The 26,686-nt window shown below is 35.7% G+C and overlaps 3 protein-coding genes across 10 annotated transcripts; 1 reads left to right on the top strand and 2 right to left on the bottom strand.

Annotated features, from left to right (window-relative positions):
• Positions 1–2,319: 2,319 nt before the first annotated feature.
• On the bottom strand, positions 2,320–5,909 carry LOC135204345 (tRNA methyltransferase 10 homolog A-like). Of its 2 annotated transcripts, none has more exons than XM_064234535.1 (2): positions 5,643–5,909; positions 2,320–3,379 (listed from the first exon to the last, which is right to left on the bottom strand). In XM_064234535.1, the coding sequence occupies exon 2, from the start codon at positions 3,371–3,373 to the stop codon at positions 2,405–2,407; it is 969 nt and encodes a 322-aa protein (XP_064090605.1). In that variant the 5' UTR covers positions 3,374–3,379; positions 5,643–5,909; the 3' UTR covers positions 2,320–2,404. The 2 variants fall into 2 exon arrangements, with proteins under 2 accessions (XP_064090605.1, XP_064090604.1); XM_064234534.1 differs by having other exon boundaries at positions 5,639–5,908.
• A 211-nt stretch (positions 5,910–6,120) lies between these two features.
• On the top strand, positions 6,121–12,175 carry LOC135204346 (haloacid dehalogenase-like hydrolase domain-containing protein 2). 6 transcript variants are annotated; one of them, XR_010312188.1, is made up of 7 exons: positions 6,284–6,419; positions 8,082–8,191; positions 8,577–8,870; positions 9,058–9,173; positions 9,478–9,578; positions 10,208–10,438; positions 11,724–12,175. XR_010312188.1 is itself a non-coding variant. In XM_064234537.1 (6 exons), the coding sequence occupies exons 2-6, from the start codon at positions 8,097–8,099 to the stop codon at positions 10,379–10,381; spliced, it is 780 nt and encodes a 259-aa protein (XP_064090607.1). In that variant the 5' UTR covers positions 6,121–6,277; positions 8,082–8,096; the 3' UTR covers positions 10,382–10,846. The 6 variants fall into 6 exon arrangements, 4 of the variants coding, with proteins under 4 accessions (XP_064090607.1, XP_064090606.1, XP_064090608.1 ...); XR_010312187.1 differs by having other exon boundaries at positions 11,253–12,175; XM_064234537.1 differs by lacking the exons at positions 6,284–6,419; positions 11,724–12,175 and adding an exon at positions 6,121–6,277 and having other exon boundaries at positions 10,208–10,846.
• On the bottom strand, positions 11,953–22,908 carry LOC135204344 (pyruvate dehydrogenase protein X component-like). Of its 2 annotated transcripts, none has more exons than XM_064234532.1 (9): positions 22,751–22,908; positions 20,176–20,357; positions 16,132–16,319; positions 15,601–15,752; positions 15,014–15,192; positions 14,518–14,694; positions 13,674–13,858; positions 12,853–12,953; positions 11,953–12,495 (listed from the first exon to the last, which is right to left on the bottom strand). In XM_064234532.1, exons 1-9 carry the CDS (start codon positions 22,854–22,856, stop codon positions 12,317–12,319), a joined length of 1,449 nt encoding a protein of 482 aa, XP_064090602.1. In that variant the 5' UTR covers positions 22,857–22,908; the 3' UTR covers positions 11,953–12,316. The 2 variants fall into 2 exon arrangements, with proteins under 2 accessions (XP_064090602.1, XP_064090601.1); XM_064234531.1 differs by lacking the exon at positions 20,176–20,357 and adding an exon at positions 17,017–17,979 and having other exon boundaries at positions 22,751–22,885.
• Between the last annotated feature and the right edge of the window lie 3,778 nt (positions 22,909–26,686).

Below are 26,686 nucleotides of genomic sequence, written 5' to 3'. Positions count from 1 at the left end.
CAACTAGAAGACCCCACAAATATGCAAAGTACTATAGTATAGTTTCTAATCAACCGTGCAGTCTAGGCCAGTTCCTTACGACGTTCCTGATTGGCTGTTGATAAGCCAATCACAGGGCTGGAGATTGAAGTTTCCTGCCCTGTGACTGGCTTATCCACAGCCAATCAGGAGCGTCGTAAGGGACTGGCCTAGACATCAGATGCACAGTTGATGTGAATCTACTATAGTGAGAGAAGTTAGACTGCCAGAAGGAAGGAGCAATGGATTCAAAGTAAAAACAATATATTTCACCGAGGGATAGAATATAGGCCAAAATGCCAAGTGCTGTGACCTATGAGGTCATTCATCGGTGAAACTGAAATGCACAGTATAAAGGTTTGAAAGTTATAACAAGGAAAACCTTGCAGTTGCACTATCAAAACATTGTTAGGAGAGGGTGCAAATTAAGGCAGAAGAAAAAAAATATGAACGGAGGTACAGTAAAAGGAATGATAGGGGTTGCAGCTAGGGGCTGGAGGGATGCTGCAAAGAACCTAAGTAATGCATACAGTGCACTACATGAGGTGCACTGATGGCACTACCCCCATACAGGGACTAAGCACAGAAGGAACACTGCAAATGCCCTTTAGTGATGTCTACAGTGTACTGTGTGAGGCGAACTAGAAGCACTAACTCCAAACAGGGACTTCAATTCTGCGGCATTATTGGATATATCTGAAGTCAACCTAAACAATGCCTGGCTTATGTTTATCCAACAAGAATAAATAAAAAATAAGTAAATGTTTTTGAGTACAGAGGCAAATTCAGACAAAAAAAAAATTGAGGGATACCCTGTCACTTAAACACAGTATCAGTTCAATAGTAATTACATGAGTCAGGATGCTGTTCAGGGACACGACATCTTATTCTATAATTAATGAAGACAAGTTATATGTCAAGAAGAAAGAGACACAAAAGACCCCAAGATGCCATCATCACATTTCTCATGCAATCATATCAGCTCTGTAATGAAAAGTTTTCCTTTTCCTCCGTATGTAACTCTTTCTTATTCCAAATCTGCCCCAGCATCATAACTTGAGACCTGCAAGAAAATTTGAAATTAATTCTCGCATGTTTCTGGGTCAATACAAAATTTAAAAAAAACCAAGCTCTCAGAGTATCCTCCAAATCAAAACGACATCAAATGTTCCATTAGTCCCCTTAAAGTCTTCAAGATTACATTTTCTCCTTTGAAAACCTAACATTACTGTTCCAACACATTTGAAAAGCTTTTCTCAGATTATCTTTAGTGGAGTCCTTTCTGGAGTTTTGTGGTACGTAACTGGTTAGCTTTTTAGTTATTTCACATTTGAGTAATACTTTTTGATATTCATCAGTATAATAAATGACCAATTTATCTAACAATATCTGACACACCAAAGAACAATATTAGTTTCTTATTATGAATACGTGTACTGAAAAAGGGTCTTAGCATACCTACATCTATTTTGTGTAAGGAACCTACAAACAGAAATACGCCAGTACATAGTACTCTAGTCTGGACTGAATGTTCATGACAATTATACCCCAAACCTACTGCTGTCCTGTGCTCTTTCCAACTACAAAGTTGAAGGAGACGCTGTACTGAAAGTTTGAAGGAATCTATTCACTCTTAAAATAATCTGAAAACTATCAAAATTACTAGAATACAAAACATTGTATCAAGTTTCAGAAAAATAATGGAATAATGATATTCTTAGTACTATGTTTTTGTCATCTATTCTGTATCTAATACTTGTCAACATCAACAGGCCATAGCTCAAGCTAAGGCTTTCACAACAGTAACTTTAATTATTTTGATTTCAGGGAAGATGGAGTATAACATATATCACCAATAAGCTTTAGAATTCTGAACAGCAATGAGCTCTACACTTAGACCACAATATTCAATTATTTTACTAAGAAACATTCAGTAACAAGGACAAGCAAAAAAAATCCTGTATCAAAGGGCAGTTGAATGAAATTAAGCCTTTATTGTATTCAATATACATCAAGCCTAATTAACTGATGCTTACCTGCACTGTTGTTTAGGATATATGAAAAAAATGTTTACCCAAGGCAGCAGCTATTTCTAGGTAAGCCTTCATCAGCAAAGCTGACCAAGTATGATAATGTATGAGGCAAAACACACCTTTTACTTGTGATACAATACACTATTTGCAGTAAATTATGCACCAATACTTTGTGGGTTTTCAACCAACATCCACATGGAAGCTCTTAAAAGTAATTAACATTAGACTGAAAAGGATTATTTGAACCACTGGGCATCAAAGAAATGAGTTTAGCAGTAATAACAACTTTATTGTTATAGTAATTAAAAATACCAAAAGAAAACAGTGGAAGATAAAAGGCTCAACTTTTCACATCAATCTCTAATTGTTGTTTCACCATTTATTTTACCATTTTCAACATCTAAGAAAGGTTTACCTTGAAATTCATTTGCGTCTTTTGTATCACACTCAGCATCACTGAATTCATCATCTGATGTTTCTTTTCCTACAGCACCTTTTCTTGGGGGAATTGCTTCTAGAAAGGAGTCTTTCCAACTCTTTCCTTGAGTAACACCAAGCAAGATCTTGAACACTTGATCTACAGTTAACACCTTCCGGGTTTTCATCTCAATAAATTCATCCAGGGGCAACCTAGCGTGGCTTATTCCTTTCTCAAGTGCCAGTTTGTAACACAAACCTTTATGGACATTATGATCCACAAGACCTCCTATGACATAAACTTTGGAGACATCAAGAGAACTGATAGTATTACTTGACTCGCTGGTAAGGTATACTATATCATCCTTGGTGAACAAATCTAAGTAATTTTCAGTCTTGAAGTGAACATCCCAGTTCATGTAACCATTTTGTCTGGACATAAATTCGAGACATTTTCCCTCAAAATTTGTTACATAGAACTGAAGAGGGTCTGACACTCGCCTATTTGCACTATAGCACCTACTTATCTGTTTGATGCACTGTGCGAGATGTTTTTCAAGCATCAAGTCATCAAATGACATGTCAACTGCTACACGCTGTTTGCAAGAGCTTCCTGCCATTGTAGCACCTTTCAATCGTTTTCTCAACATGTTCCCACAAATCTCACCAGCAGCTCGTTTTGCCTCTAACCGACGTTTCTGTTTTTCCCTTTCTTTCTTTTTCCGTTCCTCTCGAGTATCTATCCACCTCTGTCGCTTTAGAAGCTTCTTCTTTTGACGTTTAGATAAAGTATTAGATTCACTTGTGCCATCTGCAGTATCATCTTGGTGTAAACTTGTACCATCTTCAAGAGCCCTTTTTTCTTCGTTTTGGTTATCAGCATCTGACACTTTTGGTTCCTCCATGATTATCTGCAAAATAAAGGAAACACATTTAGTTTACCTAGGCCATTCTACTTCACAATAAAAGATGTGAAATTATTAAATTTACAGGCAATGTTTTTGCAACAAACTTTTTCATACAAACCCATTACAGTACATAGTCATAAATAGCGTATTCTATGCAAGGCTATCCTGCTTCACTAAGCTGGTGATTTTTTAACTACAAAATCCTCACTGCTCATACCCTATGTTCTGCCTCTTCCCACTGGGCATAGTAATTATTTCATACATTTCCATCTTGTACATACGTGCTGTGTGTTGTAAAATATAACACTTTGAACCTGCTAAGGAGTTCAAGTAGAGTAAGAATGACACCTTCAAGTCTTTGCTAGAGATGGGCATTCACTTATTAGCCTACTTGTGAAACAAGTTGGGATTAATCATCCAACCATTGGTTACTCTGAGAAAGGAAGAGTTCAGAGTTTTTGTGTCAAGAAGGAATAACTAGGCTGCTGTGAACATGTCTGCTTCTGCAAGAATTAAATTGAATATAGAATTTAGGCCAAAGGCCAAGCTCTGGGACCTATGAGGCCATTCAATGATGAAACAGAAATTGACAGTAAAAGGTGTAACAAGAGGAAAACCTCACGTTGCACTATAAATCAATTGTTGGGAGAGGGTGGAAAGTAAGATGGAAGACAGAGAATATGAAATAGGTATACAATCAAACAAAAGGGGTTGCAGCTAAGAGCTGAAGGCATGCTGCAAAGAACCTTAAGTAATGCCAATGGTGCACCACATGAGGTGCACTGATGGCACTACCTCAAGAGGGGTTCAGGGTGGGAGCCTTTCAGCTGACTGCTGAAGGAAAGGGTAGCCTACTTATCAAGTAGGCCTTGAAGAGGAGCACAGCAGGATGAGAGTGCTTGGCTATGCCCAAGATGCTTTCTAGGATAACTTTTGTCTTGACCTGTTCCTGTTCCCAAGGGCACCAGTGAAGCAGCTGTTAGAGAAGTCAACTTCTATTGCAACACAATGGCAATAGCAAACTTTAGTTGCAACATCCCCCTCCAGAGATGCTTTTTATTTCAAAATACTGAAATATATGCCGAATGAAATTCCTGAAGAATATTTTGAGATAAATATAAAATTTATAAAGCTATCAGTCACAAATTATTCTCCAGCGCAAAAATAATAATCACAAAACCTTTGCGACCCATTACAGGTTCATAACCCAATGATTAAGAACAGCTGCTCCTATAAAAACAGTTTTACAAAAAAGCCCTGGACCACCTGTTCATTTCTCATGCTAAGGATAATGCACAGTATAAGGAAGGTAAGGGGAGATGCAGGTCAGGCAGGAAACTGCATGCTAGTTGAAGCTGAGTACAGCATGTTGGGGCGGGGGTGGGGGGTGGGGGGGGGGGTGTGTCAAGGAAAGCAAAGTACTGCAGTCAGGTATGAAACATCAACCTAAGTGAGGATAGGTTAGGTCACATTTAACAGGCGACAGCACCTAGGCTCTGCATGTTAGGTGACATCAGATCAGCTTACAAGGTATAGATGTATTCAGTGACAAAAAAAAAAAAAAAAAAAAAAAAAAAAAAAAAAAAAAAAAAAAACTAATTTTTCAAGTACTAGCTAGTAGTTCTAAAGTTTTTATTATGATTTCACATGTTAGAAAAGTAGAAAGAAAATTAGCCAGCGACCTTACAGTAGAGTATGGGTGAATTTTTTTCCCCTTAACAATGAGAACAGTGAAGTACTTCAATACAGTAGTGTATATTTCTCAAACTATTTACGTATCCTAGGCGTTTTTCATCATCTACGTAGCCTATCTTTGCATTATGTTTACCATTAAGTTTCTAGTGACATCCAAAACCTGAACAATCTGTAATTCTGACTGGTACGAAGATCTTCCATAGAAGTTGAGCTGTAGTATCCTACGTAATATGGTGGGAGCAAAGTCCTACAAGACGATTAAAAAAAAATACAAGACGACGGCTTGAGTCAGGATCCTAGTCACACGTAGGTAGTATTTCTGCTGGTAATGCGTAGTATTACTCTAGTCAACATGAACGGCTTCCAACTGAATCTACTCCAACTTATGACTTTATTGTCGTCCCAACGACATTATGTATTTATTTATTTAATAACAATGACTTCGTCTAGCACCCAAACCTTTCAAGAGGCATGGGGTACATTTAACACCTGAAAACCCCGGTGTCATTTACTACAGAACCGTCATACGTACATTATCCCAAAATGTAATTAACCTGTGTTACTTACTTACTCTGCTGTTAGCAGTATGCAGAGTTGCTTTTCCTTTTATGATAAACACAAAAATTAGAATAATGTAATGGGTGACAGGCAGCCTGGGTAATAGTAAGAGTAGTTGGACTAGTAGTAGTAGTGGGCGGGACAAGGCATTGAAACGGCTCCCTTGCTTGTTTTATTCCTCCTTTGCTTGTGTTTGTTTGAGTTTCTTCTTTCTGTAATACAACAATTCTTTTAGAAATTCTTTCCTACTTTCCACTTCCCCCTTCCGTAGATCTACAGTAGGATGGTACTGTAGACGTAGTAGTAGCTAGTAGACTCAGTAGTAATGTAGGTGTTGCCTTACCTCAGTAACGGCTCTCTGTTCCTTTGAACTCCAACTATTATACTGCTTCAGTTTGATTTCCCTTTGTATTTTACTTTCGGTAAACTATCCCGTCATTGTATTATCCTCGACATATGTCTGTCAGTAAATAAAATCAGTAATTATAATGTTCACATGTCTGTATATTAGGAAAACTTTGAAGTGTATTTTCAGTATTGAATGACAGATTAAGAAGCTGTCATATTAGAAGTACCTAGTATTATGTTGTCAGCGTTTCATCCGTTACCTTGACTACAGTAGCGACAAATTTCTTCTCATTTTACTAGGTAATAATATAGCCCAAACTATTGAAAATCCCATCATATTATTAGATTAACCAAATATCAAATTACCATATTGAAAATTGCGTCATTACAGTTCAGCACACTTTGTTGTCTTTGGCCAAGCCTCCAACCAAATGGTCCACCGGTAGGCCTATATCGGCTATTTGCACTTATTATTATTAAATATTATTAAGGTATATTTGCAGTTGTCTCCAAATGAAAAACTCTTACATTTCGTGAAAATTCATTTAAAGGACAAAACCTAGGTAATTTATTGAATGATATATCTTTGGTTAGCCTATGACTTAAAGGCGACTACGACATACTACTAGGTATAGTTAGCCTAGGCCTATATCATACATGTTACCATTATGTCAACTTCAGGCTTACTAATTGCATTAGGCTTAGCTATGCCTACCCTTGAGCGTAGTCGAGGCCTGTGCAGTCAATTTGAAGAAATTGCCGATATAGAAATGACCCTTGGGTATTGGAACCCCCAGGGCATGAGTGACTCACCCTACCCCAGAGGTCTAGGTACCCCATACTTTCCCAAAGGGTTCCCTACCTTGTTGGATGAAGTTCTGAGGTTAATTACTGTCTACCAACATATAAGAGTTAGGTAATTTCTTAATAAGCAACCAAAATACTAGCCTATAGGAAAAATTTCCAAGGAAATACCCGACGCTGAGCATGCACTTAGATCTACCCCCGTTAAATCAAGAATGGCCAAGAGCTGGTAGGATACGATCCTGTAATAAGATAAATGATCAAATGGCCTCCTGGCGACCACCTGGATGGCAACGCGACCATCTTCCAAAAAAATAACTTTAACACTTAGCCTACTTCTAGAGGAAAGTAGAGGTCTCGAGGTGTTGCTTCCACGGGCGCTGACTCGTGACCGATGTCTATCCTGGGTTACAGATAGTGTTAAAGTTATTTTTGGGTAGGTGGTAGCGGTACCGTCCACGTGGTCTCCAGGAGGCCATTCGATCATTTACCCTAGGCCTAAGACCTAGAACGCCAAATTTCTTTGAGAGCAAAGGTTGAAATGTGATTGGTTATTGGTAATAATCAAGGCTGTCATTAAAGGTGTGTCCCATCACCTTTGGCTAGGTTAGTTAAGTTGCTGTCACATAGGCTTAGGCACTGTTTCTGGTATCTTTTTTTTTTTTTTTTTTTTTTTTTTTTTTTTTTTTTTTAATCATACCTTCCAGGTTCCCACAAATAAGTCATTGCTAAAAAAAATTAAATATTAAACTTTTTGCAGCCAAAGGTGGTGTAATATCATATTACCTAATATATATTGCAGATGGGTAGGTACTTAAAATGAAAATTGTATGCATGTGTGTGTGTGTGTGTGGTGCATGAAATGGATTGTATAAAGTGTATCACGTGGGCATACATGCTAATGCTGCCCTTGTAGAAAGAATGGTGTCTGTGTATGGTAGAAATGATATAGTTTGTGTGACAACTTTGGCACCACATGATGCCATTACAGGCAGCACAGCATCACAAGAAACTGAAGAAAATTTGTCCATATGACAGTGCTTTTAGAGTTATTCACTTCCATTGTATGTTTGCATAATTTGGAAGACATGGTACACCTAAAACCTCTCCTGTTGGGAAGGTAACAGATTTTTGTCATTATTTCTAAGCAGATGTTTTGGTTTTTATGTCAGGTTTTTGTTAGAATAGTTGCCTGAAGCTGCATTTTCTTAATAACCAAGTTAAATTATCTGTTTATGGAACATTATATGCACACCCAATTGTGCTGTTGTTGAGTTATTAAGTTTTTATTTATCAACAGAGACAAAATTTTACTATGGCACGACGCATTGGAGCCATTTTGATAGATCTGAGTGGGACAATTCACGTTGACGATATTGTATTACCAGGTGCCATAGAGGCTCTGAAGAAGTAAGTTAAAATATCAGCTTTTTTATTTTTCCATAGATCCTTAGCCTACTTATATAAAATTTTTAGGGATATTATGTGGGCATCATTTAAGTGTTGAATGGTTCCTTTTGTTCCAAAAACATTTAAGCAGAAATCAGTTGTAGTCATTAGTTTAATTGCCAGTTTGAATTTAAGTGCTGTATGTACTGTACAATCCTGTACATTTTACCAGTTGATGTTTTAAATTTTTTCCTGAAAAAAAATGAGACAAGCATACAAATGCAGTGCCTCAGGTTAAGTGTCATTATTTTTTTATGTTTAATACAGTATTGTTTATTTTAGTAATTACATACTGTGTAAGGTGTCAAAAATTAACTTTAATCGTTATTTTCCCTCATCTTTTCAGACTGAGAGCATCAGATGTAAAAATAAAGTTTGTAACTAACACAACAAAAGAGTCCAAACGAATTCTCCACCAGCGTCTGACACGAATTGGCTTTGATATAAACGAAGGTGAAATATTTACTTCGCTGACAGCTGCTCGTCACTTGGTCGACAGTCGTAATCTGCAACCATATATGCTTATTGCAGATGCAGCTAAAGAAGAATTCAATGATATCAATTGTGAAAATCCTAATGCTGTACTTGTGGGGTTAGCTCCTGAAAAATTTGATTATGACCATTTGACCTCAGCATTTAGGTAGGTTAACAGGTCTCGATAGATTATTTGTTCCCATAAGAATATACACACACTCATTTGTTTTGGAGTACTGTACCTTCAGTGGCAGTAGATTTGATTGTGATGCAAAATTGTCAAAGCTTTAACTATTTTTGGAATATTTGTATAGAGTATGAGAATGTTAATTATTAATTGTGACTATTTTTAGATTGTTGATTGATGGTGCCCCACTGATTGCCATACACAAAGCTCGCTATTACAAGCGTTCAGATGGTCTTGCTCTTGGGCCAGGGGCATTTGTATCTGCATTAGAATATTCTTCAGGTAAACTAATGTAACTGATCTTTCTGCATGAATACTCAGTAGGAATACACGAAGTCCAGAAATGAGACTCATTGGGTTCCTTAATTTAGTTATACATATAGTAATTATATGATAATGATTACATAGAACAGCTGAAATATTTTGCCAATATAGTATTTTGTAATCTCTTATACATTTTCTTCACAAGATGTTAATGGACTGTTACATTTATTCCTAGAGATGAAAATATTGAGCTAGGTATGAAATTTGAACTCGGTTTTACTTTGTTGTGAAACTCCATCACTGTATGTTTTGATGCTGACAGGATGCAAAGCAGAAGTTGTTGGAAAGCCAGAGTCATCCTTCTTCCTTAGTGCTTTACAAGATTTAGGTTGCCCAGCATCTGAAGCAGTTATGATTGGAGATGTAAGTCTATGGCATTTGCATGTTCTTTTTCTCATGATTATTTTTGTCTTTGGAAGCAAAAAGATTTATCACATACAGACAAACTTAGTTTTTACGTGGGCTTTTAGCTGTTATCGACAGAGTATTGCAGTTCCATAAATATTTACTCAAGTTTTTCTCCTTATTTAGTTAGACATTCTTGGTGTCCTGCATGCCTGGCCATAGTCATTGCTAGATTTCTGCTCTCTCTCCTTTGTCAGGGTGAAATCTACCCAAAGTAAAATATCTCCTCATATATTTCTAAAAAGATTTTTGTAACAAGAAAGAGCTAGACCAAATTTGACAAGCAGTGAACTAATGTTACTTCATCAATGTAAATAAATAAACATCCATTACAAGTATTTATCATATAGGTATATTACTTCATTCTTATATCATCATAGTGTTTTGGACACCTGAGCTTATGTTAAAAATTTAAAACAAATTGATAAAGATCTTGGATTGAAATGAATGTTATATTTTGTAAGATTGCTGAAGTAGTAAAAGGAACACCAAAATTGTGTATATGTTATTGGAAACTACTTCAGAATTGTACCTCTTCTTCAATTTGGACTCTTGATTAGACTTTACCTTGAACTCTCACTTTACAGGATGCACGTGATGATGTTCAAGGTGCCATCAAAGCTGGTCTTCAAGGAATTCTTGTTAAAACTGGTAAATACAGAGAAGGTGATGAATCTAGTATAGACCCTAAACCTTCATATGTTGCTGAAAATTTTGCTGAAGCTGTTAACTATATCATTCAAAACTGGCTTGACAGTTAACATGCATGAAAACTAATGTTAACATGTCAATATCTGCAACATGAAGACAGAATTAAGGTAAGCATCTCAGTAGTATGTTGTAAATAGTCCACTTGTGTAAGATGTATTCTGTGCTGATCACTGTTTACAAGTCTCACTCACAATTTGGCATTAAGAAAGTTTCACTCACAATTTGGTATTAAGAAACAAAAGGATTAGTAATGTTTAGATAAAAGTAATTTGCTTTAAGATTACTCTGTATTGTGAACTTGATGTTTAGAATCTGAAAGCACTAACTAGCTTGATAACTGTTATTTACCAAACCAATAATGCAAGTAAACACAGATTTATTGAGATGTACTGTACAATATTTAAAAACTGATTACCTTATCCAGTAATGAGTAATGTGGATATTTTGTTATAAAAATTCTTTTAATTTACCGACACAGCCTGTTTATTTGTCTGTAGAAAAATAGTTGAGCTCAACCATCCATTTAAATAATTGAAACAGGAGCACTATAAGATAAATGCTGTAAATACTTCACTTTTAATTATGTACAAATGTAATTTTTCATAGGGTACAAATGCGATCAGCCTCATAAATTAGTCAATTGCTCAACAGTTGTAGTGATTTAAAACTTGAAAAAGCAAGTATGTGTATATTAATGATTTTAATTTCCTGTTTTCATGCCTCTACTAAGATTTCATTTTTTTTTTACTAGACTTCTCAATTTAAACACGATTGAAAATACTCCTAATTAATTATGCAAATGAACATTTCTTCTGTATCCCTGTATGGGGAATAATATATAGTGTGCCTTGCATAGCGTCAGAGGTTCTCTGCAGCTACACTTTGGCCTTAAGCTGCATTGCTTTTTATGAATTCCCTCAGGTCTCTTCCTGCGAGGTAGTCAGTCCCAACACCATCATTACCTCACTTCTTATCCCAGTTTATGTCAAGGGTGAGACAGTAATTTGAGGATATTGTTTTATTGCACTATACCCGATGTCCATATGATGTTTGGTGAGCAGTCTCATCCAGATTATTGTCAATCCCTTTCCCAGAATGGGGCACTGCCTAGTGTCCATGCCTTGCACAGGTAGGCATTACTGGAGATGCATTACAGCATCCCTTCAGCCCCAGTGGCATTGTTTTCTGCTCTTTACTTGTAATCCATTACTTATGTTGTCTATAACACTGTTTCTCATCTCTCTTGCATATAGGGAAGATCCTCCAGACCCCATGATGCTTTGTGTACAGATTTGGACTATGTGCTCATCAAACTATTTCAATCCCTTCATGGTAGTATTTTAAAAATATTATAAAATATTTGAATTACCTCTCACTTTTATGTTCTTTCAGATTAGTTACTTACGTAACATGCATCTCGCTCTGCCTTTTCACAATCTTTGTGTCTTTTGGCTGTGCCATTAACAGTCCATGGCCTGGTCAGTAACCTTGAGGATTCTTTGAAAGCTGCCTTTTTCTAGAAGAGACACAAGTCTCATTTATAAGATTGTGTCCTGATTCTGATGCAAATTCATTTGATCATCTTTCTGAAATCGGGATGAATGTTTACAATAAATATTGCTTTATATATTATATATATAATTTATAATCCTTAAAATAATGGTACTGTACACGCATGAACATATATACAACACTGATAAAAAGATTAGCTTTACAATACTGCAACATCTATAGTATTTGCAATTTACTTTTATCCTAAAATGGCAGTACTGTATTTTTGTTAATGCATCACATTATATCTTTTCTACTGTGACTGTAGAAAATATTAAAGAAAAATAGCACAACTGATTTTTTCTTTCCCCCATACCAAAGAATCCCATGTACTTTCAAATGTTCCCTCAGAATCATAACTTGTGAACACTATAGTTTTTCTAGTTTTTTTCGGTTTCCCACAATAAGAAAAAACTACAACTTGACTACTATGTTTACAACAATGCTGCCATTGGATGGTCTACAGGTGAATGAGATCCTAGTACCATTGTTGAAGGATTCTCAAGGAGAGACTTTAGTGTATTAAGAAAATTAGCTGCAGTTTCGTCATCAACACCAGCACGATCATAAGAAAGAGTGGCACTCATGTATGTCACCGGGTTACCAGACTCATCTGTAGAAAAACAGCATAAATTAGCCAAATGCTTCCAATGAAAAAAAAAAAAAAAAAAAAAAAAAAAAAACTTTGATTTCCTAACATATTAAGCTCCAGCAGGCATTTACCTTTGTAAAAAAAAGTTTTACCACACAAAATTGCATATACTGCTCAACTTCTAGGTATTATAAAATAAGTAAAAGCTACATATTACTACATTATAAGAAAAAACTGAAAAATTGTATGTCACATTAATCCACAGCTATTCACAATAAAAATATTTATCAAACTAAATTATACATGTAAAACATTCTTTCACAGCCATTTGTAACTTATTTTTAAGGCAATCACATAAGTGGTATTATAGGCACTTACCACATAGTAATCTACTTCCACCCACTGCCAAGATGCCACACTGTGGAGGGTTTATAATTGCACTGAACTCTGAAATCCCAAACATTCCTAGATTTGATATCCTGAAAATAAACGAAATATAAATGAAGAAAAACTTTTTATCATTAAAAGTGCAAGAATTATACTTATATCATAATTAAATTTAAGATGCTGTACATCAGCTAAATATAATTTAAAAAACTAAAGTAGTAGTTACAAGCCATTGCAATTCTTTGTACACACTTAGTAATGAACAGTTTGAAGGTATTGCTTTGATTGATGACAAATGGTTACTGAAGTACCAATGACATAAGAGGTATGAGAACTTTTTTTTTTTTTTTTTTTTTTTTTTTATAGTTGGCAGTTTTCTGAATGTCCAGACTTTTTTCGTATCCAATAAATCTTACATAAATCATATGAAAGAAGATAAACATGATTGTCTGTTAAGAAAATCAACAAATTATTCTTATGGCAACTTCCACGTAGTAATTGTTTAGAGATCAAATTTCATAAGAAATCATCTTAGGTTATTATTCTTTGGTTGTCCAGTATCTCACAATGAACAGAGCACTGACAGCAAGCAAGTGATAAAGGGGTGTCTCATATTTTTCCGTTTGATTTTAGCCTTTTACTAGTGTAAATTACATTAGAACTGCATCCCCAGAAAACATTTACCATAAAAAACATAAGAGGAGCATGAAAACTATGCCCCTTACCTAACTTTTCATTGTAATGAAATAACAACATTGTGACAATATACTACAAAATATAACTAATGCAACAACAACCCAACAGCATCTTACGTGAATGTTCCTCCTTGAAATTCTTCAGGTTTCAACTTGTTTTCCCTTGCTCTTCCTGCTAAATCTCTCACGCGACTTGCAATATCTTCGATGCCTATATTATTTGCCCCAAATACAATGGGAGTAATAAGACCTGAAGGTGTAGCCACAGCTACACTTATGTCTGCTTCATTTGACATTACCAACTGAAAAGAATTTTCACATATATTAAAAAGGGAATACGTACAGTACAAACTATTATCATTATTAAACACTTTCAAAGCTTATTACAGAGGAATAAATAAAGGTTATTAATGAAGTACCTGAAGACATTTACCAATGATATGAGCTCAAATCACTAATAATTCTTTTACTAATTTGTTTATGAATACATTCTGTGACAAAATCTCTCAACATATATATTCATGAATATCCTCTGTTAAATATACAATTAGCCTGATCAGATGAAGATATAGTAAGTGGTAGTTGCATAATGAAGAATACAAATTTATTACCATTGAATTTAATGGAATGGAACGCATATAAAGTTTAGGCCAAGCACTGATCTCATTCAGCACGGGAAAGTATATTGAGAGTAGGCAGGTTTGAAATGTGTTACAGGGAGAAAACCTCACAGTTGCACTAAGAAATAATGACTAAGAAGGGTGGATAGCAAGATGGAAGAAAGATAATATACGTAATTGGAGGTCCAGTAAAAGGAACAAGAGGGGTTGCAGCTATGAGCTGAAGGGACACTACAAAGAACCTTTAGTAATGCCTACAGTGCACCATGTGAGGTGCACTGGCGGCAATACCCTTCTACAGGGCACTGAATTTAAAACCTGTTAACAATTATATAACTAACCTGTTCTCCTCGCCAGACACAATTCATTTCTGGGCATGAAGTAAGGGCAACTGCAACAGCTTTGACGATAATATCATTAATACTGACATTGATGCCTTCCAGCTTATATTGTTTTCTTAAGGCAATTAATTCATCTGCTCTGCATTCAAGAGTTCCGTAGGAATGGGCTATGCCACTCTGGAAAATAATCAAACAATGATAGCCTTATCAATAAAAGAAATTAAGTCCCATACAATACATCAGAATGGACTTGGGATATAGGAGGTAGATGTTACTATATGTATTTTTTACACAAAATGCATGTACTACTTTTATTTTTTTTCACAAATAATAAAAACATCAAAACATGCATACAAATGCAGGGTAATAATCATCTCTTAAAACTTTTAATAAAGTTTTGCTAAAGAACTCTGTCCAGTCCACCTTTGTATTATAGTGACATTATCATAAGACAATGAGAGCATTAGAAATTAAAACCCTGTACTATAATACTTACCTTAGACTGTGTCAGTCTTTTGGCAATAACTCTTCTTATATTTGTAATTTCGATGTCTTCAAATCCATCTTCTGAAACCCCAGGGATTGGTTTTGGTGGTGGACCAGCAGGAGTTGTGACAGCTGCAGCAGGAGAAGGTGCTGTGACAGCAGATGGTTTTGGAGCTTCAGGAGGGGGGACTGAAAAGGTTTAAAAAAAAAATGAATTTTTAAGCAAAAGAAAAATGCTCTCATCCAACCAAATAAGAGTTAGCAGCTACCTTCTAATACAAAAGGACAAGATCTAAAACACATGAGGCACTTCCAAACATTTGTTGTATCCATTTTTACTAAAACTAATAACATCATGAATTTCATAAGTTCATTTTAAAGAAAGTTGTAAAAAAAAGAAATAATGCTGTCTTTACAACATAATGAAATGGCACTGCTTGGTCTTTAGTAAACTAAGACTTAAAACATGGTATTCAAGTCATCTTACCAAATTTATTTTATAGCCATATATTTATTGTCAGTTTCTCTGGGAAACATAACATCAGAAAGTTGATTAATGCTCGGCTGCACTTTAAACACAAAGATCTCAAATCTTACCAGTTGGCAGAGGTATGGGTTGAAGATTCCTTTCTTTAATTATCTTGAGGACATCTCCTTTGACAAGAATGCCATGGGGACCACCATGAGGCACTTGATCAGGAGTTAAACCATAATGCTCTAGTAGTAGTCGAACCGAAGGGCCAAAATTGCTGGAAAACACAATTTCCAATCGTTCAATTTTCTGGCAGCTGACAATACATGTACATGAAGAGCTCAGGATGGGATTTTTTGTCCTCCAAAGGGAGTGATTTCAAATTACATTCACATTTTCACAATCCTACCCTCCTCAACTCAACTGTCCCTAAATACACACAGTATGAGACTCTGAAAAACTAAAATTGAAAATTTAATTATCATTGTCAAAACTTTGGTGAATCAACAAGGGAATTTCTATACTAAAAGTATTATTATAGTGTTACAATTATACTATTACAACTAATTAAATTCGTTACTAAGATCATATGCAAGATGTATTACATAATGACAAATGCAATATTGTAAGAAAGATATGGAAGTACTAATCCTCACCCTTGTATGTGACCTCCATGTGTTGCCGCAACTTGGCTCACTTGGGGAGCAGTGGGAGGTGCAGTTTCTGCTTCAAGAGTCGGCGCACCTTCTGAAGCTGGAATTGTTACAGACTGCCAATCTTCACCTTCGGGTGCCATAAGAGCTATGAGGGTTCCAATCTTGACGTCTTTTGTCTCCTCAGGAACCTTGGATTACCAAAATGATGAAATATTTAAATTAGTCAAGAAATAAAACAGTTATTCTCTAGGAATAGTCAAGAGTCAGTACAGTGATTATATATGCTCCCTGTAATGTCACAGTAAACTTCGAACACGACAACAAAACCTTTACACAGTACGTAACGCTTTATCTTTTTACTGATATAATGACAGGCATATTTTACTCTCTAAACATAAATAAATAAAAGAAATATTAATCAATTATGATTTGTAACCAAGAGACATACTTATGTTGCACTGATGACATAGTTAATAAATTATTTATCCCTAAACCCATGGAGGCACAGTACAGTATGTACTGTAAAATATCAAGCAAAATTAAAAATTTTCAGATCATGATGTGGACAAACCCCAAATACCATACAAAGGCTAACTTGTCACTCCCTAAATAAGTTTTGCTTAGGCAGTATGAAACTAAAGCAAGAAGAGCTCCAAGAAACCCTGTGGATGCAATACAGCAAAATGGATATAAACTGATCAAGTCATATGTGTGTGTGTGTGTGCGTGCACACCAGATTCCCTATATGCAAGCTTCTTAAAACTATACACCAGATTCCCTGTAAGCCAACCTACAAAGTACTGATGACTTGCAAAGCTTAACAGTGCACAAGCATTGCTTTCCCCTAATGAGACAGCTGTACTATTAATTAAGATAGTACTGTACCTGACAGATAGGAGGAGGATGCTCTGGATGATCAACAGCAGCTGTTATTTCACAAGGTTTGCTGTCATGTTTGTGGATGTCAGTAGGGGATGGCATTTCACCATCAGGCAGATCATTATCCAAAATCAGTTCAGTGGTATTTAAAAATTTTGCTTCATCAGGCCTTTCATTTACAACTAATTCTGCCTCATCAGCGATTTTGATTGGTACAACACTTTCCACAATTAATTCTGCCTTGTCTATTAATTTTTCTTCATCTAGGATTTTCATTGGTACATCATTCAAAGCTAAGTCTACTTCATCATGGATTTCCTTTGGTATAACACCATCCACAATTAATTCCGAACTGTCCACTAATTTTTCTTCACCTGGATTTTTCTTGGCTTGCAGCATTATCCAAAATTAATTCTTCTTTATCAATTAATTTTGCTTCATGTGGGATTTCATTTGGTGGAGCATTGTCAACACATAATTTTGAATTATGTATTAATTTTGTTTCAACAGCTAATGGTGGATCAGCCTGTGTTAATTTTGTTGGGGCAACCACTGTTTCAACCAAGTCATCTTTGAAACTAACTATAGGTTCTGAATCTTTGACACTCACTACAGGTTCTGAATCAGTTTTAGAGTCATCTGTCCCTAAAGTTCTGGACGGTGGTAATCTAACATCACTGGTGCTCATGGTACCCAATAATGTAGAATCTGAACGAGGTTCACTAATTTCCTCAAGTTTATTAACATCCACGATATTTGCTGAATTTTCTGTACTACAATCTAAGCTTAGCTTGGATTCTGTATAGGTCTTAGTAGCTGCTACTTCTGACTGCAGGCAGTATGGTACAGTATTTACACTACTGTTGGCATCCTCAATCATTGCTGAAGCAAGCTCACTGTGAACTTCACAAAGATTGTCCAGGAAAGAGTCACTGCTGGCATCATCATCACCAAAATCAAATATTCTAGCTGCAAAATAACAGAACTTTGTAATTGCTCCGCTTACAGAACAATTCCTAGATCTCACTACTGTATCACAATTAATAAAGAATACGTGCCAGCAACCGGAAAAGTAAAAGGAACGCAACACAAGACTCAACAGTGCCCATATCAGTTTCCTAGAGACTATGTACTTACACTTCATCTATCTACCTAATCTGTCAACCAGTAAGAGGCTTTGTATAATGGAAGTGTCAACAATAAATTAGGAGTGAAAATACATCTGCAAAAAGTTTGGAATAATACTCTCACCCTTCAAATCTTAGCTTATAGAAACACCTTACTAATGCTAGTATGACAGCCATATTCAAACACTTCCAAAGATAAGGGATGTCTGTGTATGAATCAGCAAAGGAAGTATTTTGGGTGTAATTATTTCAAGTAGAAAGAATCTAAATCTTTCACGAATGGACAGAAATATACACACAAGATACTGAGCCCCTATTAGCATGTAATGGGGAAAAAAAATACAAGGATAAAGTGAAAGAAGTAAGAAAACTATATCATTCGTTAAAGAACACTATATATCTAGTCCATATTACACAAGAGAAATACAAATCAGTCAAACAATCCATAAATGCATACATACAGACGTCAAGTAATTCACAAGAAAAGATGAAGTACACTGCTTTATACAAAAAATAAAAATATACTGTGAAAAAAGATACAGTACACCACTATATATATACAATATAAAAATATAGTAAATACTCTAAAGTACAAAAAATTCTAATTATCACATGCTATTCTGGGGTGAACTAAAAAATTCAGTTTTATATAAAAAAAATTTCTACTCAAGTTTTGACTTCCTGTTGTAAATGAACTCATACACAAAGGAGGCAAAGTTAGAATGTGTACTAAAAGGTTCTGAAGCAAACGAAAAGAACTGGTACTTAATCACTAATTCTCCATTCTGTGTTAATACAGTTTTTATCCTTTCCGAATCAACATACAGGATACCAAATACAATGTGGTGACAAGCCAAAAGAAGTTTAGACTTCTGTCCCTCGTTCATTCTAGAGGGTGTTTATATTCGTATGCACTTTAATAAAGCGAATAGTATACATAGAAATCCTTTAATATATGTACCATATACATGTCTCTTCAATGCAGGTCAGTAGACTGAGTGGCCAAATACAGAAGGAGAATTCTGTAGATTAGCCAATAGGTCAACATATAGATGAATATGGATGCACAAAATAAGGTCCAACCAAGAAGGAAGCAACTGACTTGCCTCTTCAAGCAGAAGTTATAGTGCAGGTACAAGAAAAATGGATTCGTGACTAGCAGCTTAAAAGCAGACTAGTGTGACTGAATAAACCAATCTGAAGTCTGCTTGTAAATGGTAATTGTTGCTGCCACAATTATTCTTTACTACAATACCCAGTACTCTCAAGGATCTCTGCTCACTATTCAATGTACCAGTAAACAAAAGCCATGGCCTTTTCCTTTGCTTCTTTAACTTGATCCAAGTTTTGGTAATCACACAAAGACTGGATAAGAGTTGTATTCCTTAACTGCCACTTCTTAATTTATGTAATTATGGTGTAGTTTATAAATTTTTTTAATTGGTTCACATACATTAGTACAATACCTCAATGGTAAATTTGAATGCCAATAATTAATACTACCAATATGTCTTCAAAATAAAAATAACAAGCTCAATGATCCAATAAAAACCCACATTGTTGGGTGCTGAATAAATTACTACAGCAAGCATATATCACCACTGTACAAATTACTCAAGTTATCATTAACATTTTTGAAGGCTGTCACCATTACAAATTTTTACTTATAGTTTACCTTATATAACAGTTTCAAAATTTATACTTTAACAAATTAAATGAAATGCTTATTGAAAACAAATCAAAATGCTTTAATAAATAAGCTCAAAATACATAGCTAATGTACTAACACAATACATAATATGAAATTTTCCTTCCTCACCTGTACTTAGTTGCTTAAACCTACTTCTAGTGAAGAGTACTTATAGAGTACATAAAAGACTTACAAAATTACCAAGGAGACCACAAATTACTACTTTTATTTGAATGCTGGGTTCTCTTAATGATGTAAAGTTTACAAAAATCCCACTTCAAAATTACAGCATGCAAGGGAAAGCTTATGAAAGCAAAGGGAGCATTAGAACCTTATTTCAAAACGTACCAAAATCTTTGCTAAAATGCCCTCCTCCTCTGTATCCATGGCAACGACAGCTTTATCTGTTTGAATGTCACAAAGGACATCTCCTGGGCTTACAGTATCACCTTCTTTCTTGAGCCATTTGATAATAGTTCCTTCCATCATAGTAGGTGAAAGTGACGGCATTCTAATAGGTAGTCCTTCAGCTGTGAATGGAATAATCACAAGGAATTTATAGCACAACAAATTATATTTGGTACCACAACTTCATAGTTGAGACTTCCATACATGAGAGGGCAAAATATGCAATCTTGTTAACTTTTCTATCAGTGAATAGTTACACTTAGTATGTTTTACTGTGCTATATACCTTCACTATGCTATACACAAGTAGATTATGAAATAAAAACTACCCTAATAGACATCTTTCCACAAGGTTTTACTCTTCATGTCAACCTCAGCCACAAATGGTAAGGAAGGGAGACGGGTCTATAAGTTATGACTACTGGGTTTGTATGAAAAATGTTTTATTGTGAAATTATCATTTGTTCAATATGAACCAATATATAAATACTAGTCTGAACTGTAGTTTAAGAGGAAGCATGATAAAACTGACACAGAAGCAAAGGTAGCCTGCTACTGTGAATTGGCAAGGGAAACAACAGTGTAGTATGTATTAATAGTATGACAACTGCAGTTATTGAAATTAGATACTGAAAGAATTTATGAAACTTATGAGAGCCCTTAATTACACTTATACAATCAAGCCCCATGAAGATGAGATGAACAAGAATCCTCAGGAGGAAAATGTTACTAAAATTACTTAATATACAAAGTATCTTTACTCCAAATACCCATGCAACAGCAAGTGATAGAAGGAAATAAAATACTAACATACATTGAAAACATTACTTATTCCTGCAAGTATACAAACCTTCAGTCTTTACAAATGGGATTTAGCTTTCAGCGCAAGCTGGAACCAGCCATTAAACTTAAAACAAGGTGCTTATTGGTAGTTGGTTACCAATGGCAGAGGAGGAAGACCTGTTATCCAATCGGTGCACATTCACTTTATCTTTTGGCCTCGGTCTGAGACAAAGATTAATCTAAGAAAAGGATTTTTTCCTATTTCAGTAAACTGCAACAACTTCTGTTAAATATATGATGCAAATGCTTGCTTACTGAGATACTGGTATAAATTATAAGTTATTTGTTAACAAGAGACCATATTAATATGGGTTATTTTTCAATTTTATGTAATTACAACATTTACTATTGACCAAATATAAATGCTTTCTCTAAAAGTTTTAATTGTTCAAAAAATCACATGTTTTGCTTTCTAGTTGATGTTACTTTCATACAAGTTCAGGATCCTTGAATCTGCATGTTTTTAATCTCTGGTAAGTCATGGAGAAAATACCCATTAAGACCATGCTGACTGTTCCTTTTGCAGCTTCTTGGTAAGAAAATAAAGAAGATAAGATGATTCAGAAGCTCATACTCTTGTATGTTTCAGCAGTTGTTACCCAGCTAGGGAAATTGAATTCTCTGGTATTTTAAGCTACCTTATTGTAGTGTGTTATACAGCTGGTTACAAATATAGTTTTCCATAAATGGATTCATCATTAATAATTGTTTTCCTTATGTGTGCAATAAAGTTATTCATGCTCTACTTGTTCCAGGGGGAAGCCAAATCAATTAACCAAGTAGAATCTGACATCCTAGGTTAGGTTAGGTGTGGAAGGCATCCAGTTGTTTTCATATATCTGTAGCGTCAATTTGATAATCACATTTTGGATTAAGACTGAATTAAGACCATTGCAGACTTTTAATGTAATGAAACAACTTTTTATTGTATCAAAATGACCTCACCCTACCTATTAGGATGCGTCTCTATTTGTTAAAATTTCATTCACTCTTTTGTGTTCATCTCCACCTGAAAACCCTGGTTTTCTATCGAGATCCACCAAAATATACTAGGTAGGTATTAGATGTGAGGGATGGAATAGCCTATGAATTAATAAATCATTACAAAGGAGGTGAATATAAACAAGGCATTTATGAAGACGACTGTAAACTAACCACTTACGATGGAAATGAATGTCAATGACATAGTGCCTACCAAGTAAGAGAAATATCAAAGTATCAGAACAAAGTTTCCATAGCCTTTTAGCAGCTTGTCAAATTTTTAAGGGGTCTTGACCAAAGTCTATCCATTATCTCTCAGTTACTCTAGCCTTTTTATTGATCAAGGTCATGAATGGAATTCGTGATTTTTAATCAAAACCACAGGCGGAGTTGGTTAGCTCGTACCCAGCAGTATACGTAAGTGGTTCGTCTACTGTCGGTAGACTGGCACTAGCCACGGTGTGACGGTAGACGATCCTAGCTTCCCGTTACCTCCTGTTATCAATCAAAGCTACTTAGATTAAGTAAAAACACATTCTCTTGAGTCTTAGAATAATTAATGTACGTTCTCAAATTTACAATTCCGGTGCTGGCATTGCAATGACCTTAAACCTCATCAGCCTGGTATACTAGGTATACCTAAACCATATTTCGTCACAGTCACTTTCCCAAGAAGATTTGGTGGAACCTACCATTAACGTAGGGCGTCTTGTGAAAAAATGCTGATAATGCATAATTTAGTTTCGTTGGATTCAATAGTCGGAATCGGTGAAAACTGTGCGAGATAAGGCCTGCCATTTTCGACCCTGATATTGCAGACACCGACTAAACATAGTAGGAATAGTAGTAGGGGGTGTAAGGTTTGCAACGGCTCCTGTCATTCAGTGCTACATGAAAGTGTTTTAAATTTAGAAAGTTAGCCAATGCATTGTCTTTTAGTGGAGCGCTAAAGTGGATTCGGGCTTAGGTTAGTGGAAATATATATCTCAACAGTCAGTTAGTTTTTTTTAGTTGAGGGATGATTTTTACTCTAATAATACTAACGGGTAGTAGTTATGTTTATCAGACCAATTGCAGAAATGGTTGTCATTTTCATTTTATATTTCTGATCGGAATGACGCAATCGTTTCCCAAATCGTACTGTTTACTTTTTCGGTTGCGACAATCTCTCTGCTGTTTTATTTTTTCTGTCATCCTTGCTTTCATTCAAAAACATTGTCTTTGCTGCAGGAAATGCAATAATCAAGTTACTTGATGTACTAACGACTGTAATTTTATATAATAAATCATATAATAAATAGAATAAAATTAGTTTAAATGTTACGAATGTTAAATGGACCCTGGGCCAGAGAGGTTGACCTTAGGAAGGATTACCTTACCTGTAGTTGATTATTGAACCAACCCCAGGGCGATCTTAATACACATTGCGAAATCAGGGGTGGTTCCAGAGTAAAGAGAAGAGTCAACTTAGCGCTGAATGACAGTCATGCCTTAATTGTTGAATTGTGGATGAACTCCATATGCTAAAACTTCCACAACATTGGCCGCCTATCTGGATAGGAGGCTTATTAGTAGCTCATCATGCCAACCTATGACACTGCACAGTTAACTTTTTTTTTTTTTCCCCACTTCATGAATCTTAATGTCCTTTCCTTTCCTATACCTTTTCTGGTCCATCCTATATCGGTTCCTATACTTTTTGGCATCCTATATCTTTGGTGGACATCCTATACCTTTTTCGGTGCCATTCATATCTTTTTGGTGTGCTCCTATACCCTCGGTCCCATCCTAGGATCTTTTTGGGTACATCCTATACTTTTCTGGTCCATCCATCTTTTTGTAGTCATCCTATCTTTTGTGTACATCCTGGTCTTTTCTGGTCCATCACATCCTATACCATTTTTCTGGTCCAGCCTATATCTTTTGGGGACATCCGTTATATCTTTTCTGGTCCATCATATATCTTTTTAGTACATCCTATAATCTTTGGTGGTACATCCTCATACCGTTTTTCTGGCATCCATATATCTGTTCTGTCATCCTATATCTTTTGTGGTACATCCATATCCTTTTCAGGTCCATCCTATCTCTTTTGTACCCAGATTCATCTTTTCTGGTCCATTCCTATATCTTTTTTGTAGTCCATACTATATCCTGTTTTCTGGTCCATCCTATATCTTTTCTGGGTCCATCCTATATCCTTTTGTGTACATCCTATCTTTTTCTGGTCCATCCTATATCTTTTGTGGACATCCTATACCTTTTTCGTCCATATAATCCTGGTACATTCCTATACCTCGGTCTGGTCCATCCTATATCTGGTGGTACATCCTATATCTTTTCTGGTCCATCCTATATCTTTTGGGGTACATCCTATACCTTTTCTGGTCCATCCTATATCTTTTGTGGTACATCCTATACCTTTTCTGGTCCATCCTATATCTTTTGTGGTACATCCTATATCTTTTCTGGTCCATCCTATATCTTTTGTGGTACATCCTATATCTGGTCCATCCTATATCCTATGTGGTACATCCTATACCTTTCCTGGTCCATCCTATATCTTTTGTGGTATCCTATACCTTTCTGGTCCCCCATATCTTTTGTGGTACTCCTACCTGGTCCATCCTATATCTTTTGTGGTACATCCTATATATTTCCTGGGCCATCCTATATCTTTTGTGTACATCCTATATCTTTTCGGTCATCCGTATCTTTTGTGGTACATCCTATACCTTTTCTGGTCCATCCTATATCTTTTGTGGTACATCCTATACCTTTTCTGGTCCATCCTATATCTTTTGTGGTACATCCTATATCTTTCCTGGTCCATCCTGTATCTTTTGTGGTACATCCTATATCTTTTCTGGTACATCCTATATCTTTTGTGGTACATCCTATACCTTTTCTGGTCCTCCTATATCTTTTGAGGTATATCCTATAACCTTGTTTCTGGTCCATCCTATATCTTTTGAGGTATATTTTTCCTATCCTTTTCAGGTCCATCCTGATATCTTTTGTGGTACATCCTATATCTTTCCTGGTCCATCCTATATCTTTTGTGGTACATCCTATATCTTTTCTGGTCCATCCTATATCTTTTGTGGTACATCCTATACCTTTTCTGGTCCATCCTATATCTTTTGTGGTACATCCTATACCTTTTCTGGTCAATCCTATATCTTTTGTGGTACATCCTATACCTTTTGTGGTACACCCTATATCTTTTGTGGTACATCCTATATCTTTTCAGGTCCATCCTATATCTTTTGTGGTCCATCCTATATCTTTCGTGGTCCATCCTATATCTTGTGTGGTACATCCTATATCTTTTCTGGTCCATCCGAATATTTTGTGGTACATCCTATATCCTCTGGTCATCATATATCTTTTATGGTACATCCTATACCTTGTCTGGTCCATCCTATATTCTTTTTTGTGTACATCCGGCTAGCCTTTTTCCAGGTCCATCCTATATTCTTTTGTGGTCATCCTATACCTTTTCCCTGGTCCAATTCCTATCTTTTTTGTGGTACATCCTATATCTTTTCTGGTCCATCCTATATCTTTTGTGGTACATCCTATATCTTTTCTGGTCCATCCTATATCTTTTGTGGTACATCCTATATCCTTTTCTGGTCCATCCTATATCTTTTGTGGTACATCCTATATCTTTTCTGGTCCATCCTGTTTTCTTTTGGTTTGGTGGTAAAAGCATCCTATATCTTTTCTGGTACCCATCCTATATCTTTTGTGTAACATCCTATACCTTTTCTGGTCCTCCTATATCTTTTGTGTACATCCTATATCTTTTGGTGTACTTTTCCGGAACTCAGGGTCCATCCTATATCTTTTGTGGTAGCAATCCTATATCTTTCTGGTCCATCCTATATCTTTTGTGGTACATCCTATATCTTTTCTGGTCCATCCTATATCTTTTGTGGTACATCCTATATCTTTTCTGGTCCATCCTATATCTTTTGGTGTGTACTCCTATATCGGTCCATCCTATATCTTTTTGGTCCATCCCATATCTTTTGTTGTATCTGGTCCTATATCTTTTCTCGGTCCATCCTAATCTTTTGTGACATCCTATTTTTCTGGTCCTCCTATATCTGTGGTACATCCTATATCTTTCTGTCCATCCTATATCTTTTTGGTATCTATATCTTGTTGGTCCATCCTTATTCTGTGGGTACATTTATCTTTTCTGGTCCATCCTATTTTTGTGGTACATTCTATCCTGTTCATCCTATACTTTTGTGGTCTCCTATATCCTGTGTACCCTTATCTTTTGTGGTCATCTCTTTGGTCCTCGATATCTTTTGTGTACATCCTATATCTCGGTCCATCCTCTATCTTTTGTGGTATAATCCTTTTTTCCTTATAGTCCATCCTATATCTTTTGTGTACATCCTATATCTTTGGTCCATCCTATATCTTTTTGGTACATCCTATATTTTCTGGTCCACCTATATCTTTTGTGGTATCCTACTCCTGGTCATCCATACCTGGTCCTCCTATATTTTTTGGTCACCTATATCTTTTATGGTCATCCTATTCTGTCATCCTATATCTTTTGTCTCCATATTCCTCCATATCTGGTAGGTATTATCCTATACCTTTTC

This window comes from Macrobrachium nipponense, chromosome 44, assembly GCF_015104395.2.
Source record: "Macrobrachium nipponense isolate FS-2020 chromosome 44, ASM1510439v2, whole genome shotgun sequence".
Classification (NCBI taxonomy): domain Eukaryota; kingdom Metazoa; phylum Arthropoda; class Malacostraca; order Decapoda; family Palaemonidae; genus Macrobrachium; species Macrobrachium nipponense.
Note: the sequence above shows the minus strand (reverse complement) of the source record. Positions and strands in the feature narration are given on the sequence as shown.

Excerpts from the sequence above, each read along its gene's own strand:
- LOC135204345 (XM_064234535.1), bottom strand. The coding sequence starts at position 3,373 with ATGGAGGAACCAAAAGTGTCAGATGCTGATAACCAAAACGAAGAAAAA.
- LOC135204346 (XM_064234537.1), top strand. The coding sequence starts at position 8,097 with ATGGCACGACGCATTGGAGCCATTTTGATAGATCTGAGTGGGACAATT. Across the intron at positions 8,192-8,576 it reads GCCATAGAGGCTCTGAAGAA|ACTGAGAGCATCAGATGTAA; the intron begins GTAAGTTAAAAT and ends TCATCTTTTCAG. Across the intron at positions 9,174-9,477 it reads TGCATTAGAATATTCTTCAG|GATGCAAAGCAGAAGTTGTT; the intron begins GTAAACTAATGT and ends TGATGCTGACAG.
- LOC135204344 (XM_064234531.1), bottom strand. The coding sequence starts at position 17,409 with ATGCTGCAAGCCAAGAAAAATCCAGGTGAAGAAAAATTAGTGGACAGT. Across the intron at positions 14,695-15,013 it reads AAAGACTGACACAGTCTAAG|AGTGGCATAGCCCATTCCTA; the intron begins GTAAGTATTATA and ends ATTATTTTCCAG. Across the intron at positions 12,954-13,673 it reads TTTCAAGGAGGAACATTCAC|GATATCAAATCTAGGAATGT; the intron begins GTAAGATGCTGT and ends GTTTATTTTCAG.